The sequence below is a fragment of the Dipodomys ordii genome, unplaced genomic scaffold, assembly GCF_000151885.1.
Source record: "Dipodomys ordii isolate 6190 unplaced genomic scaffold, Dord_2.0 Scaffold8, whole genome shotgun sequence".
Classification (NCBI taxonomy): Eukaryota; Metazoa; Chordata; class Mammalia; order Rodentia; family Heteromyidae; genus Dipodomys; species Dipodomys ordii.
In genome coordinates this window covers 22,925,350-22,943,239 of record NW_012267224.1, presented here as the reverse complement: position 1 = coordinate 22,943,239, position 17,890 = coordinate 22,925,350, and the positions used below count along the sequence as shown (strand labels likewise).

At 37.9% G+C, this 17,890-nt stretch overlaps 1 protein-coding gene across 1 annotated transcript in view; it reads left to right on the top strand.

Moving 5' to 3' along the window:
• The first annotated feature begins 5,607 nt into the window (after positions 1-5,607).
• Positions 5,608-17,890, top strand: part of Gabra2 (gamma-aminobutyric acid (GABA) A receptor, alpha 2) — a 115,164-nt gene continuing 102,881 nt past the window's right edge. Inside the window, exons 1-2 of the mRNA XM_013008956.1 lie at positions 5,608-5,678; positions 8,096-8,211. Coding sequence (XP_012864410.1) covers positions 5,608-5,678; positions 8,096-8,211 — 187 coding nt within the window. The remainder of the gene's footprint in view (positions 5,679-8,095; positions 8,212-17,890) is intronic.

Genomic DNA, 17,890 nt, shown 5'->3' with positions numbered 1-17,890 from the left:
AGTTAATGTACTCATTAACACTACTAGAGTGACATCTAAACTGACATACAAAGGAAGATAGTATAGATTTATGTTTATTGTTTAAATTGTTTATTATTTACACGGCAAAAGCTGCGGATCATGTAGCAGTTTGCTTTGAAGTAGCAATTACATAAGCTGAAAGATTAAATCTAGAATTTTATTAAAAAAAGGAGGAAAAAGAAATTCTGTACAAATTATTCTGTATGTGTGTGATGGGGTAAATATTTGCTACGATCAGAAGTTACTGGGATATGCTGATGATATTTGAATGACAAGTTGGATGCAAACTTGTGTTTATGTACAGTTAACAATTATTAATTCTAATTGAATAATACAATGTGCAATGTGCATAACTTACCTCAGCTAGTATATTTAGTGCTATATTTAGCTCTAACAAATTGTGACCTAGATACATTAGTGTGAAAGAGTAGTTTGGGGATCATTTGTTTATAAGACTAGTTACTCCCACATTCCAGCTGTTTTTCTTCCAGAACCTTTGAGTGTAACTACCCATCTAAATTCAGCTGTCAAGGAAAATGTTATTTCGTCCAGATACATTTTTTGAGTTGGAAATGGCTAAATGGAAAGGAAATGTTTCCATCCTTTGGTTTTCTTCTTTGTTTTCATGATTTACTACAAACATGAGAAAAGACGTACTCTGAGATCATTTTTAAAAATAGTAAGACATGTATTAGTCATTGCAAATAAAGAAAACCTGGGACCTTTGTTCCTTTGGGCCTGACTTAGTTCACTTAACACAATTTTTGCAAGTCTCCATTTCCTAACAAATTGGGCAATGTCATTTTTTCTGATGGAGCATAGAATTCCATTGTATATATTTATATATACCACATTTTCTTGATCCATTCATTTACTGAGGGCATCTGGGTTGGTTCCATCTCTTAGCTATGGTGAATAATGCTGTGATAAACATGGTTGTGCTGACATTCTGGTGGATATTTATAAGGTAATATTTAGTTTTGTGAAAACATGGCAAATTTATTTTTAGTACCTAACTTCTCCTAAACTTATCTCTTCCTTTGAATGATGCATACACATGGAACAAGTTACTTATAGTGCATACACATTTATTATGTACTGACATACTTAAATTTTTACTTATGAATTATTCTTGTTGACATAGTTGTAAAATTTCTCTTCAACTTTTGTAGAATTGTGTTACTTAAATTCTATTCCAATATTAAATTCTCAGGTCCATTTCTATTCGTTCAGTTGTCTTTCTACCTACCAAAAATGTACATACCTGTATATATATATATATGTTTGTACATATAATACATCAATATATTGTATATTATGGTAGACTTAACACATGCATACACACATATATTATATATACATATATATATATATATATATATACACACACACACACACACACACACACACACACACAGTGTATCTTGTAGAAAGTGTGATGTGCATAAGGAAAGGTAGTTTCTTATTGCATCATGCCAAACTGGGGTCTACAGATATCTGTTCAAAAGCTGTATTGTTTTTAAAGTTTGAAGCTGTGTAATATTTTAAGATATAAAGAAAGAAAGCAACTGGACAACAACAAAGGTTTTCTAATTTGTAGTTGGAATTCAGGTGGAATTTCCTTGGGGAAATTTGCAACCCTCTCCATCCATGTGTGAGAGTAATAATTAGACAGAGAGATTTGCCCTCCCGAGCCTATATGGGAATGCACTCACTACCAACCAATTAGATGGTTCTTCTCCAGGATTAGATTCTTTAGGGCATGTTCTAAATGGAATGGGTAGGAAGAACTCAGTCACTGATTACACATTGGCTTTCCAATTTCAGGCAGTTAACCTACTCTTCATCATGAAGAGCAAAATCAGGCTAGCTTTGTTAGGTGTTGGGGGAAACTGGACTTTGCTCCAAATTTCTGAAGAAATTTGGCTGCATTAGTAACATGACAATATCTCAGTATAGGGAGAGCTATAAAGTTCAGGCCTGCAATCAGCTTCAATGACTTCCTTTTCTTTTAGTGTTCCCTGACGTGTAAATCGGCTATCTAACATCAATGAAATCTTCTGTTTTGTGAGGAAGAAATAAAGGGCAGAAATTAAAAAATGATTTAAACAATCTAGTTTTTAATTTAGATCCAGTAAATGCATATCCAAATCTGTGAACTCTTTTGCATACACTTAAAAATAAGTGGATAGTGAAAATAAATCAGGACATTTTGAACTTTATAACGTTCTACAAAGTGTGAACTATATCAAGAAGATTACAAAGTTAGAAGGATGCTAATGAGAAAAAGTTTTTTTTAAAGAACAAGTCATTTCCACTGCCAAAAATATTGAAATAAAAGCAATCTGAGTCGGAACCAATAGTTCAGTATTCAAACCAAGAGGAAACACCATAGTGATAGAAAAAACATAGAATATAGAACAATACATGATGCCCAAGAAAGATAAATATTGTTGGAGCAGAGCAATTAAGGTTGGAAAGGAATCATGTACTGTTCAACTTGTATTCTGAAAATATAAACAATAGTGAAATAAATGGTAGAATGATAGAGATCCTATCCAAGACTGCCTCAGAAATGAAATAGAAAAATGCAATAGGGAAATGAAATGTTCACACCAGGTCTAAGATGTTTAGATTCCCTGGTTGCAAAGTTTTAAATGGCATGCTTTTTATCTTTGTGAATTTCAATTAGCCTGCAATGAACAAGTCAGGGAAGGAATATTAATGATGGAGGAGAAAGCTGGGTGGTGTTCCCTTCCCCCACAGAGCCAGCTAAATCAGAGAACAAATGTTTGTTTAGGTTGTAACCTATTATATGCATTCAGAAAGAGGTGAACAGTAGGCTTAAATGGACATTTGAAATGCTTACACTGTAAAGGCTGAACTTTCCTCTGCTAATCTTCAAAGCGAAGCTAAAACGGACTGTAAATTAGTCATGTCGGTTGTTACAAAAATTGCACCCTCTAGGAAAATAATCTGACATTTTATTGGGGTGGGGTGCACAACTAGCAAAATTGTAGTGTTTGGAACTTATTCACTTTGAATGTAAAAATGACAACAAAACATCAGCAGTTTGCGTACTTACCTTTTATATTTCTTTCTTTCTTTTTTTAAAGTGTGGAACGTTTATAACAAGTTCTGGAAAAGATAAACACCAGCTCTGCTTTGCCTTAGTAGAGTGTGCACAACGTTCTGTCTTCTGTGTAGTACGCACAAAATGTCTCTTTTTGTTGTGGCTGTTGTGGCACGTTTGGATTTTTATGGCTTCAGACAGACAGTCTCTTGACTAAGGTGTTGGGGGGGGGGAGGAGGGAGATGGACGCCCAAAGCAAGAACACCTCAAACCTTGCTGCTTCTTCCCTACTCTAGGAATTGTATGGTCAACAGGCCCCTCCTTCTCCACCTCCCCTCCCTCCTTTACTATTATTGTTGTTATTATTATTATTTGGCTGGGGGTAATGTAAACTTTTTAGAGCTGTTGATTGAGTCTGATCGGTGTGGGGCCAGGGGAGGATGTTTGCGAAAAGCGATCTGGGGAAAAGGATTGCCGAGAGCTAGCAGGAGGGTTTTGGAGGTGTACAACCTGCAAATGGACTTCACTGCCCAGCGGGTCCAGGGGGAGTCTCCAGCCCTCCGGGATCGGAAGGGAAATCGCTCCAGATTGCCGGAATGGGGAGAAGCGTGCGGTGCACCCAGGGGGGGCTAAGGAAATCAAAGAAACTTCCTGCGGTCAGCGTCCAGGCCACACGCTTTGAACTTGGTCCTGCGTGGCTGCGCAGATGACTGAGTACCGGCGTGACGAGTCCCTTCGCCCTCCAGTGGGAGCCGCGCGTCTTTACCTCTTAGACAGCCACACGTTGCTCCTCAGGGGATGTTGGGGTACCGGCAGCAGGGCGCTGCCGCCCCGGCACAAGGGGCTCCCGGTCACCCTGAATTTTCGGCTGCACATCAGCACCCCTCAGTGGCCCCTCTTCCCACTACACCCCCCTCTCCAAGCTCCAGGGGTCTCGGGGAGAGCAGCCCCCGGCGGGGCGTGGGCTCTGTCCCTGCTGCTCGGCGTGGGCGCCGGGAGCAGCGCTCGGGGCGCACAGGGGGAGCCCCGCACAGCCCGGGCTGTGCCACTGCAGGTGCCTGGGGTGAGGAGGGAGGCAGGAGGAGGGGTACGATGGAGGGAGGTGGAGGTGGGGTCCCTGCCTTCCTGGGAACCTCCCCAGCCTGACTCCTCCTTCTCCAGGCGCGGGGCCCGTGCCCGCCACTGCCGGCGCGCACCGTGCCTCCGCCCGATCCCCCTCCAGCCATCGCTCCCCATCCCCCGACCTCCTCCTCCTCCTCCTCCCCCTCCTTCTCCTCCTCCTCCCCCCTCCTCCTCCGCCCATCACCGCCACTACGGACGGACGCCTTCTTGTACTCATACCACCAACCCAGCGCTGCTGCAGTCTCTCTCTCTCTCTCTCTCTCTCAAGTTTCCTATATCTCATCAAGATTAAAGCAAAAGGAGGAGACCAGGAGGAAAACGTCGAATTCTGCTGGCCGTGCAGGTAGGGTGGCACGCGTTGTTTCCAACCAAGACCTTTCCCCGTTCGCCTTTGCCTGGGCGTGCATGCCTCCTCTCCCGTCCCCCCCGCCCCCCGACACGGATGGGGCTCGGGTCCCCTCTCCTCTCCAGATTCTTTCAATAATCACCCTCTCAGTACTCCTTCCCAGAAGCAGATTGGCAACTACAATGAGAGCCCAGAGCCTGCCGGGCAGCTGGGTAGCCCAGCTCTTTTATAGTCTTCAACTTTGTACACAGTGCTCGCCCTTGCCTGCCTGGCTGCTGTGGGCTCAGAGCCTCACGCTCCTCCTCGAATCGTGGTCGTTGGTTCCAGGGCAGCTGTCAAACGCATCATTTCGCAGCAGCCCTTGATAGGGAACCCCCCCCCTCCCGCCGCGCTCAGGCTGGGTCCTGGACATAGTCTTGGGCAAAACGTGTGCATGGTCCAGGAAGAGAGATGTTTGCGTTGCTTTGATTCCCCCCCCCGCCCCCTGTTATTTTATTTTGTGTAAGTGCTAGGGAGGGCGTGAGATCGCGATGCATGGTAACGAAAAAAGGGGAATCATTGGAAAAGTGGGCTGGTTACTCCTTGCTTTTCTTTCTGTGGTTGCCAAGGTGGTCTTGCTAGAGGGCCGGGGAGGAGGGGGGGGTCATAGAGTGAAGTCTCCATCTCTCCTCCTCTTTTCCCTTCACCCCTCCAACCTATTCTAGTTTATCTCAGCTTTGAAGTCCTAGGCGTTGTGCATTTCATGTGTGCACAAAATGTAGTATTTGCTGACGATCGGGCTTGGAGGGGGAGGATGGGGGTTTCCTGGGAGAGGAGGGTCTGAGGATGGTCATTCTGCTATTTAAAAAATCCTCCTCCCCAATAATTCCATTATATATAATATATTTTCTATATATGCGCTCAGTCCATTGGAGTATCTTCAATAGCGGAACTCAAATCTGCAAATGTAATTGCATTATTTGGGGTTACTCGGATGGTGGGACTGAAGGCAGTGTTAAGTGTGTGTTTATTTTTCCCCCCTCCAATGGCTTTGCAAAGAGGGGTGATGGAGAGGAGAGGAAGCATCTACAATATGCAGTCTCTGCTTCTTGTTTTCTTGGTGTGGGACCCAGCCAGGTGAGACATTTCTTGTGTTTGACTCTTTTTAAGTCAGGGTTAAAGGTGTGTGTTTTGAATGCCAATCTGTGGTATTAAGAGGATCAGGGTGTTTTGAAGCATTATTTCTATTAAACAAGATTGGAGTAAGACAGTGAAGTATGAAGTGGCATTAATGACAGAAGTTCAGTACTTCTTGCTTTTTAGCAGTTAAATGCAAAAGTGAATAGAAAAATTTCTATACAAGAAAAGTCACTGAGGATGTCCATTTCATGGCATATTCTGAAAGGAAAAAGAAGTGGTTAGGCTATGTGTACTTATAATAATTCCAGAATGTAAAAAAGACCAAGTTCCTCCAAGATACCAGAAAAGTACCAGCTAAGTGATGTGAATGGGAACTCAGTCTCCCCCACCCCCTTTTCTTTTTTTAAATGGTCTTGGTGCTTTCAGTCAACATGGAAAATCCAAATGACGTGTGAGTCTTAAACCTCTAGGTGGAGGTAGTATACAATCTCTCAATTCAAAACAATACAACAAAAGCTTGATCTATTAATCAACTTTCCATATTATTTATTTGGAGATCTTTCATTGTTTAAATGACTAAAGTCCAAAAGAGTATTCATTTCAAATGTGTAACTAATTTGGTCTGCCTTTTCCAAACATGAAGTTAATTTTTGTTGTTTTCAAAAACTACATCTTAGCTGTAATCTTTTCTGATTTCTTTTTTAAGAAAAAAATGTTTTACCATCAGGGAACATCTCTAATGTCATGAGGATGAGAATTTTTTTAAAAGCACGCTCTCATGAGTATGGCTTTAAAAATGTCATTATGTTCTTTTTAATTATTGTATTCCTGTCAAAGTAATGGTCAAAGTGTGAGCATATTTTCTGGAACTGAAAAGAAAACTGCATATAAAAACATTATTTAATTGAAAACTCTAACATCTGAATATTGTCTTTAAAAAGAAAATATAAAATGTGATTAAAAACTACTTTGAATAGAATGCTCTACTTGGAATTTTATGACTAGTCTTTAGGATTTGTCTTAAAATCAGCTTAAGTAAGCAATATAGAAACTTTTGAGGCTAATGGATGTAACTGATTTATTTATATACTATGAAAATGTTTTTCTTGTTATTAGTATTTTACAATTTATTCTACTCTGAAAGCAGTATTCATTTGAAGTTGGTTACCAGTTTTTTGAGATTCTCTATTTTTAGCCAATAGCACAATATTCATTTAAATGCAAATGGCCAGTGCCAATGGTGTGTTACACAATATACCTTGATCAGAATGTAATTATATAGAATCTTTGATTTTAAAAGGCATGAATAATCTATGACAAGTAGTAATCATTGAAAAATCCTCAGTGCTTTAAACTCTCTACTAGTTTTCTGTTCTATATTTGACCAGTAATGCTCATGCCAGTATTTTATTCTATTATATAAAGGATTCTTTTTTTGGGCCAGTAATTTAAGTCTCTGAATCATTCTGAGGGGGAAAGAAATGATGACAGTGACAAGGGACATTCTGTCTTATACATGGAGTTGTTTCTGCATCAAATTTCTGAATTTCATAAAATCAGATTTTTGACTTTATGATGGAGAATAATGGAGAAAAAGCACTGTTTTTAACCTTTTCTGATGATACTCTAAGTCCATCTTCCTACAAATTTATCACAAAAAAAGAGAGAAAAAATACTGGACATTTTGGTCTTGATTTGGCCTCCTTCCTCTCTCCTGAGAGCAGACAGGAGGACCAGCCCTCCAAGACTCTCTGCATTCCTGTGTTGTTGCTGATATTTTCAAAGTCCATCTCTACCTCTTGGCTATACTAAGGCTGGCACTCAGCCAGTAGAGTTCCCCTGATGTCTATATTGTACTTGGCCATTGGGTGGAGGTATACCCAAAGTAAGAAAACAATCCTGGTTTCTAAAACGAAAAGATGTAAAAGATAAAGAAGGATATGTGTGAGGAAGATAAAGAAATTTTTTGCCTCCAAGCAGGCAACTGCTTTTTCTAATTACTGTTTAAAACACCGAAGAATTATTTTAGAAATCCCTTTGATTAATGAACTTTTCTAACCTACAATAACCGTAATAATAATTTTTCATGTGATGATAAATAATCATAAATAATCAGGGCATGGGTTTAGAGAAAATCATGTTATATAAAATTAAGTGTTAGAAACCTCAAATAGTTTTATCACCAAACTTCTGAGAGTATACTTCTCAGTATCCATTTTAAACAGCATGTTTGCCTTCCTTATAACCATATTTAAAGATATGAAAAAAGGAGAAAAATGTATGACACAAATTGCTTAGAGAGCTTAAAATTCAAGCCAAGGAGGAAGAGCATGCCTCACTTGCAAAACATACATGTGCATATATATATGTATGTATATATATATATATATCAGCTTGTGAAATTATCTGTTTAGGTTGGTGCTGGCTAACATCCAAGAAGATGAGGCTAAAAATAACATTACCATCTTTACAAGAATTCTAGACAGACTTCTGGATGGTTACGATAATCGGCTTAGACCAGGACTGGGAGGTAAAAATAGTTTTCCTTTTTTTTTAAGCTTTCATAAAATAATGCCTTTTAAAGTTAAGGCTAATATGAATACATTACTGTATATTCAAAATCATAGATGAAAAAGTAAGATGTATGGAATAAACCTTATCTACTCTTCCTTTTCTCTACATCTAATGCTTTTAACTTATCTTTTATAGAAGACCTAAAGTCATAAAGAGCCTAGTCTTTTTGTGTGAACAGTTTGCAGACAAATTTATTTCTACAAGGCTGTGTTTAACATGCTTAGTGTATGTGAAAGCTTTCCCGCACTGAGTAGTTATGGCTATGTCAAACACAATGTATGAAAGGAAACAAAACATGTCAGAATTGCATTTCAACAAACAGATTTTTAGGATTTTATAATGATATTTCTTTGCATACATAAATGATATTTCTAAATGGCAGTTCAGATTTACCTTCTTGAAACTTTTGAAGACATCTTAGATACACATTGGATATGAACCTAAATTTCTGGATTGTGGCACAGTTTGATTTCAAACTTGAAGCATGAACTTTCCAGTCAGAAAAGCAAATACATTTCTATTCATAAAGGCAAAAGAATTTGGTCTTGGTTAATATGTTATGATTGAATTATCCTTCAGTCCTATTAAGTGACACTACTGAGTTAGGTGTAAGCAGGGTAGGTGTGTAATTCCTAAAAGGAGGATGAGTCAAAACATTGTTACTCATCAAGTATTGTTATCTCTCTCTCTCAACCACCCACCGTGTGTGTCTCCTTGTATCTCTCTTCTTTGTCTCTGTTTCTTTTTCTGTGTGCATTTATATGCACATATAATTAACATCTTGTGTATATGATAAATGTGCTCTTTACACATAACTTAGATGTTTACAAATTGTTTACAACTTAAAAATAAATTACATAAACACTAGATTTCAGAGGTTACATGGTTATCTTGGATATGTTCAAGTTTGGCAACTTTACAATAAGTTTCTTAAAATATTTGTGTTGATCCAATGCTTGAATATTTATGCAAATAATGGCTTTGAATAAATATAGCTAGTTGTCAATTTTCAGTGTATCTTTGGAAATTGCATCATTTCAATTATCCAGGGGTAGGAAAAATTCAGAAGAGACCCAACTTCTTGTTAAATAATATGCCACGTAAATATTAGTTTGACTTGAATTTCTAAGTAGTACCTTGCGTTTAGAGAGAGAAATCAAAGTGAGGAATAATAGTCATTGACATAACACATTACATTAATTGGCTAATAGAAAAATAATTTTCCTTTACCCTCAGATTTTATTATTTTAAAATAAATCATATACTGCCCAAATGCATTTTCAAACATCAAAGCTAGGCCTCAACTTTGTCTCTTTGTGTTTTGAGGAAGAGTATTTGCACTTTGGTTTTATAGTTGTGTAGTAGGGTTTGGGTATTTGTGTTGACTTATTGATATTTCATTTATGGTATTTGTTAAATTCTTATTTTTAAAATTTTATTCATTAAATCTGAATTTTTTTCATTTATTAACATATATGCCAAAATAAATGACAAAAAATTCTTACCATTTAGTCAATTACAGATTATTGCTGCCTTGTTATTTGGTTACTAGCTTTTTTCTTACTTTACTCTTGTTTCTTCAATCTTCTGATATTGAACATATGCTAATATCTCATAGTCTGATAAGTTTTAGTCTTCACTGCTTTGGATATGCCACTCTCTTTTCTTAATTAAATATTTTGGTGACTATGCATTACATCTGGGAGTTGTTATGTGGGACAGGGAAATGCACGTAAGCCTTGAAGGGAAACAGGACTAGACTGAGATTCTGCTTCATTGTGGATAGAATGCTATATCTTGGCCTTTATATCTGTTCCTTTCATTGACAGTAGCCATAGCATATCTGCCTTTCTATCTTCTAACCACGCTGTGAGGATTTCACAAAACCACAGCCTGCAAGAAGCATGGGCGCTACAGGGCGAGCTTACCAAATGTCCATTTCTTTCCTCCTTTCTTAAATTCCCAATTTAATAAGGTTTCCATTGTCTACTTTTTGTTTCCCACTTTACTCAGTTTTCATCGCTTTGCACTGCAAACATATCTATTCATTTGCTCTTGACATCTCATCTCTCTAGTTGCTCTTTTTTGCCTTTGTTCATAATAGTCCCTCTGACTGCCATGTTTTTTTCCTCTTCTCTGCTGACCAACAACCCACCTTTTCTCTACAAATCATGTTAACACCAGTCATCTATAGAAAAGATTTTGTATAACCAGGCTTCCTTTTTTCCTTCTATTGACTTTTTTGTTTTTTAGCAGTTATTAGCTCTAGATCTCATTTGGGACTTAGTGTTATCTTGTATTATTTGCTACATCTCTGTGTATCCCCTCTTACCTCCATAAGGTTGTAAGCTCACAGAGGCAAGATATTGTATCATAAAGCATCTGTGATTTAAGGAACAAAATACTGATTCACATATCATTGTGACCGTATGATGAATGCTGACTGTTAGATTTCTGAAACCAGTTGATCATCCAAAGAATGGAATTAACTCATTGTTGCCTGGAGTTTTAGTTAAGCATCTTGAGGTGATACATTGATTTTCACTCCATAAAGGAGTGGTGCGGTAAGATAACCTAGCTATATACTACATACATAATATATACTATAACCTGGCTACATACTCTGAAGACAGGTTAGATAGAATACCACCTGTGGACTGGGTTCTGTGGCTCACATCTATAATCCTAGCTATTTAGGCCTGAGTTAAGGATCACGGTTTAAAGCCAGCCACAGAAGAAAAGCCTATGAGACTCTTACCTTCAATTAACCAACAAAAACTCAGGAGTAGAGCTGTGGCTCATAGGGTAGCGGTCTTTTCTTGAGCAAAAAAGCTAAGGGACAGGCCTAGGCCCTGAGTTCAAGAACTATCACACACACACATACACTCCCCCCCCACACACACACTACAGCTGTAGTCCTTAGCAGTTATTTGACCATTTAATACTTGTCTGAATGCACATTTGTTATTTAAAAAAGTAGATTTTCATTGCCATTCAATTGATAATATTGAAAAGAATGGCATATACAATTAATCTAAATAGTTAATCTCAATATTTTAACTTCTTTAAAACTTTATTATGAATTCATGCTTAGGAGAGAGAAACTAGTTGTTAACTACAAGTTAGACTTAACTTCTTTTTTTTTGAAATACTAATTTTTTTAATGTGAAAATACTGTACAGAGGAGCTACAATTACATGGGCAAGATAATGAGTACATTCCTTATCAAGCATTGTAGCCTCCTCCTTTGTTTACCCTTCCCCCTTCCAATCCTCCCTCCCCCCCATCCTCCCCTCCCCCCCTTGTAAAGTTCATTTTCGACATGCCAACTTGTACTTCTCATTGTTGCAACAGGTTCACCTGTATCCTTATTTAAACCACTTGTTTTTCCCCTTCCTCTCCACAAATTATACCGACATCAAATACAGTGAAAGCAGGAGTTATACTGTGGGGGAGGGACATACAAAGCAACAAAGAAATAATCTTATAATTGCGTTAGAAACAAATGCATGAAAGAAAAAAACATTTAAATACATACCTTAGGGTTCATTTTCTTAACATCACCTTATCTGACCTTTTCTGCTTGACTCATACATATACTAGATATTGCAAATAAGGGAGATCATGGGACCTATGTTTCTTTGGGCTTGGCTTACTTCACTTAATATAATTTTTTCCAAGTCTTTCCATTTCCTAACAAATGGGGCAATGTCATTCTTTCTGATGGAGGCATAGAATTCCATTGTGTATATATACCACATTTTCTTGATCAATTCATCTACTGAGGGGCATCTGGATTGGTTCCAGATCTTAGCTATGGTAAATAATGTTGTGCTGGTAACTTTAGTGTGGTCTTGTTTGTAAACATTTGGGTAAATGCCCAAAAGTGGGACTGCTGGGTCATAGGGGAGCTCTATATGGAGTCTTTTTAGGAACCTCCATACTACTCAAAGAAACAACTGCACAATAAATAAGTGGGCTAATGACATAAAGAGAAACTTCTCTGAAGAAGAAAGAAGGAAGGCCAATAGACACATGAAGAAATGCTCAACCTCCCTAGCCATAAAAGAAATGCAAATCAAAACAACATTGAGATACCACCTCACCCCAGTTAGAATGGCAAAAATCAAGAACTCTAATAACAACAGATGCTGGAGGGGATGTGGACAGAAAGGAACCTTACTTCATTGTTGGTGGGAGTATAAACTTGTTCAACCACTTTAGACTTAACTTCTTACTTCTTACTTTATCTCTCCTTATAGAAGTTATGTAAGATACTCTGAGATTAATATTTTCTATGTTATTCTGAGAGGAGGATGGTATACAGGGATTCATACATATGATGAAGGTTGAACAATATATTGGTCATAACATTTTAAAGTATTCTTTGCTTAATTTTAGATTCTATTTAAAATTTAAGTCAGTTCACATAGCTCACCTACCTAAAATCCTTCCTTGGTACCCTATTCTTTGCGAAGAGGATTTCTTTTTTTCTTTTTATTCTGGTTGTGAGACTTGAACTCTGGGCCTAGGCACTGTCCTTAAGCTCTTCAACTCAAGGTAGGCACTCTACCACTTGAGCCACTACTTCTGGTTTTTCCGGTGGTTAATTGGAGATGAGAGTTTCATGGACTTTCTTGCCTGGGCAGGCTTTGAACCGTGATCCTCATATCTCAGTCTCTTGAGTAGTTAGGATTACAGGCGTGCTGTCCTCTAAAGCTGAGTATGCTGTATTCCCACTCATTCTTTGTTTCATCATCTCACAAAACTCTCCTGCTTCAGTCACCCTGGCTTCCACTCCTGTTCTTTGGATACGAAAAGAAAACTGTTTTTTGTTTCCTCACTATTCTCTTCCTTTCTTGATGATGTCTACCTTGACTAAGCTATTAAATACTACAAATTTGTTCATTCAGCAGTCTTACCAAGCTTTTTTTTTTCTTTTCATAAGCACTTACATTTCAATAGGAGTGTTTACTGTTGTTGTGATAGTTGCCTACTTTTGTCTGTTGAAGTCAGATGAAGTCTCTGTGAGTTCAGAAATTTCTTGCCTATTTTCTCACTTGATTCAGTGACATTTCTACCCATACAGAACCATGGAGGTACTTAGCAACTGCTCAATTACCTCTTGGGTAAATTTTTGTTGTTGTTGGGGGTGGTGTGTTTGTGTGTGTGGTGTGTGTGTGTGTGTGTGTGTGTGTGTGTGTGTGTGCTGAACTCAGGGCTTGGGTTCTTCCCTTAGCTTTTTGCTCACTGCTAGCCTTCTACAACTTGAGCTACACTTCTACTTCTAGCTTTGGGTAGTTAATTAAAGATGTTTCTCTCTCAGGCTGTTCACAGATCTCAGCCTCCTGAGTAGCTAAGATTACTGGAATGATACACTTTAGGCACTTTTTTTGGCTTGCATGAAGTTTAATTTCCATTCACTTAAGTTTTCATATGGTAACATGAAAAGAATCATAGGACTGTCTTTAACTTTCAAATGAATGCAAAAATTATGACTTTATTAACACATTCATCTTTTACTATTAACATTGGCATAATTTAGATTGACTCCTTGAAGAATTAAAGCAATTATTCCACCACTTAAAATCACATGACTTCTGTCTACTGTGCTATGGTTCTGGTTCACTTTTGACTTGACTTACCTATCAAATTTGAGGATGGGTTCTAATTATCTTATGTATATCTTGCCAGGAGAGCTCAACTAAATTCAAATTCTTAAACAAACATAATTTGTTTTGGAATAGCAGAAGGTATCACATCATGAAAACTGTCATTTTAAGAGGCAGTATTGTTTGGAAACCCATAACAAAACTATTGATATGCTATGCATTTGGTAGATACTTTCTAAATTAGAAAGTCATAGGTGGAATTGCTTGGAAATCTTATTGACTAAGGACATGCATTCAGATTAGAGGGAGCCTATCATGTAAACAAATTTCCCTTTTATCTTCATTTACGTTATTGGAACCAACAATATGAAAGATAACCACAGATTTTTATTTTCCTAAGAGACTTTAAATTTTAACCTGAAGGAACAGAGCATTATTTGTTTGGGGACCAATTTTATAAGGCCACCAGTAAAATGAATGTGTGGACAGGCCTCATAGATTAATGACAGCTAACATCTACAGTCTTCAACAGTGACAACTATTAGAAATGACAAGGCTTGGTATTTCAATTATAGATGCAGTCTAGAAAACCTAGATTGAGTACCATGCTTAACTACATTTCAAAAAGCTATTTTGAGGAGCTTGTCTAGAAAGAACTTTTCTCTCTAGTGTTCTTTCTTCAGTACTCTGAACCAGTAAAGAAGCTTTTAGCCTATAGCCATGAAAAACATGAGGTTGTATCACCAACTTAGGGTCTGAGGGTCAGTTTTCAACTTCACTCTTAGTATTTATCCTTGGGCTATACAGAGATATCTGATAACATGTCTCTGTGAATTTTATTACTCTCAAATCTATAAAAATAAAACCTAAGCTTTGCAGTTGGCAAAAATTAATACAGAGAGATCTGATCTCTCTCAGAACTAAAGAGGGAGTCTGACCTTATGGGGCATTGTATTACTTTATAAAGTAATGGATAAGATCAGTACCTCTGCTGGATGGTGAATTTGTTGCTGTCAGATTTCTGTTGTCTACATAACTTTTAGTATGTAACCCAAGCTCTCCTGGTTTTAGATTATTTGTAGAATGGAGGAAAGAGTATGTGATGTACTTGTTTGTTGGATGTATATTTTATTTTGTACATCAAAATGCTTTCTGTAGTTTCTGGCAAACAGTGCATGAACTCAATATGTGTGCATATTATTACAGTTATTAAATATTCTACTGTTACTTCTACTATAAATGCAATACAGACAGTATCTAATTTTATATTTGATTTATTAAGACCTGTGGCTTAGATGACAAATCTGGGCCTCATAATACAATTTTAAAGAAAATTGATGTTTCTGTATTTCTTAGTCATTCAGTGTCATTTTGTGGATGTAATTTTTGCATGCATAAAGAATCTCTGAAAACAAAACCAGTGACCAAAGCAAGGTCCATCTTTCTTATTCTTGATTATTATGCCATGCATCTACAAAATTAGTTTTTGTGTATGAAAGCAATTATAGTCATACAACTTCAGCTCACTAAATGATGTGGTTTAAGGGAAAACAAATTGAAAGCATTCCCAAGATCCTAACTTGAGTTGTATCAGGTAAATAAATAGTAAGACCTCTTTGTCTTGAAATAATGGAGGGTAGGTCTGGTGCTGAGAACAGTCTGAGTTCTCAGCATATGGAATTGAGGAGGTGAGTGGAAGACAAAGACAGAATGCACCATGAATGGAAAGGAAGAGACTGAATAGAGAAGTGTCAGATGGAGGCAGATCAACTCCAGAGGTCAGGGTTGTAAAGCTTGGCATTCTCTTCCTTATTCCTGCAGTTGGAGTTGGAGCTGCAAATACATGGGCTTCCTATCCCTTCTGACTCATACTCCAGGGGTCTCCTACAGAACACACAATAGAATAATTTTCATGAAGAGCTCAAGGCATAAGAAGATTTCAGACCCTATTTTGTGCTTTGTGTCCGATGCATCCACTTGTGTCTGCTTCAGAGTCACAGGATACTGAACCCTTGAGATTTTGTGAGCCTCAGAAGATAAATACTGCAGATATTTCACATAGGTGTGCAAATAGCAAGTCATTGGTCATTTCTTATTTACTTAAAATAATTTTTTTTGTGAGGAAGGGGTGACATTGATCAAGACACACTATACTCATAACCATACTTATAGAAATGTAACTTCTTTGTTCAAACTACTTAATAATAAAATATTTTATGGGAGACATTGAAAATTGAAAGCAGAACCATCACTCTCTGAAGTTGGATGCCAACGAGGAGGTGCAGACCCTGGACACATCTAAAATGTCAGATTTCTCAAGTATTGTCTGAGGTTCTCCGACTTCTTCCCATAGACTGATGGGTTTCCACAGAGTAGTGTTATTGGCAGTATTTGTATCCCTTTAAATATTTTTGGAGATAACTAGCAATCATCTTGGCATTTTTACATACCATCACTGACTCACTGTGTTGCTGGCCACTGTCTGTAAAGAATGATGCCAATATGGGCTTTTTCAAACATGGTTAGAGTGAGGCACTTTTGCAGAACTGTTTTCTCAAGTTTTCCTTTGAATGGCATGCATGCAAAGCTTGTGATTATTTTATGTGGAAGGCAGGCGGAACACATGGCATTCATGGTACTTTCTCCCTTTGCACCCACTCTCAACAAAATTGAAGGTGGCATCACTGAACTGCATAACCCAGAGAATACTACCATGTCTTAATGGGCTAATCATAGGGCTTTGTTTTCTCCATAACTTTCATTTGTTTGTTTTGTTGGTCATGGGGCTTAAACTCAGGGTCTGGACACTGTCTCTGAGCTTTTTCATTCAAGGTTAGTGCTCTACTACTTTTGAGCCACAGCACCACTTCCTGTTTTCTGGTGGTTAATTGGACATACGAGTCTCACAGACTTTCCTGCTGGACTGGCATCAAACTGTGATCCTCAGATTTCAGCCTCCTGATTAGCTAGGATTTCAGGCATGAGCCACCAGTGCTAGGCCATAATTTTTTTTAATTAACAACAGTTTGTCATTTTTAGCATTGAGGCTTGATAGTATTGCCTTTAGGAACAGTTTTGAAAAGTTACTTTGCCTCTTTCAGATACCAGAATTTAACACTTACTTGATTATTCTCTCTTTAACACTTAGGCTCAGGTACAGTGAACATATCTGTTTTTTTTCCCTCCTCATAATAGCTATTGGGATAAGTGAACATAGGCATGACTAATCCATTGGTTTTAGTGTTGTTCTTTTGTTGATAACTATGGCCTGAGCATATTGTAGAAAACTATATTGGCAGTGAAGATGGCCAAAGGAACAGCTTGGCCAGTGAGCAATTCATTACTGTTTAGTGTGTTAACATGGGGAAAAATGAGTGAAGTTATCCTCCTAATTTTGTTCCTGGACATGGATGCTTTAAAGGCATGTGACATGCCAGATTCTCTACAGAATCCAATGACGTGCGATTTTAGAATTGTTTCTTCTGGGGCAGAGAGATCCTTTGCTGGCAGTTATGGACATTCTCAAAATAATCCAAAATATTATCATATGTTTCCTGTAAATGATTTACAACTGAGAGCCAAAGAAATAAATCAGCTTTATGTATCTGGACATGTATCTGAACATGTATCTGGAGCTGGCTATATTCTATAGCTACAAGTATAGGTTAGTTATTCAAGTGTTTATTAGTGAGGGTTCAGGATTTTCTCATACCATTTTAAATACAGGAAAAATCATGATGAATAAGACGCAGTCTTTGCACTAATTCATATGGTACTGTCTTGGCTCTTACTGCCTTTCATGTGTCCTAGACATTGATTTCTTCTTACCTTAAAAAAATACTTGGGCTTGGAAGATGGCTCAGTTGTAGAGAGCTTGCCTTGCATGCCTGAGGCCCTGGGTTCAATTCCTCAGCACCACATAAGCAAAATGAAAAAAAAAGCCGGAAGTGGCACTGTGGCTCAAGTGGTAGAGTGCTAGCTTTGAGCTGAAGAGCTGAGGGACAGTGCCCAGGCCCAGAGTTC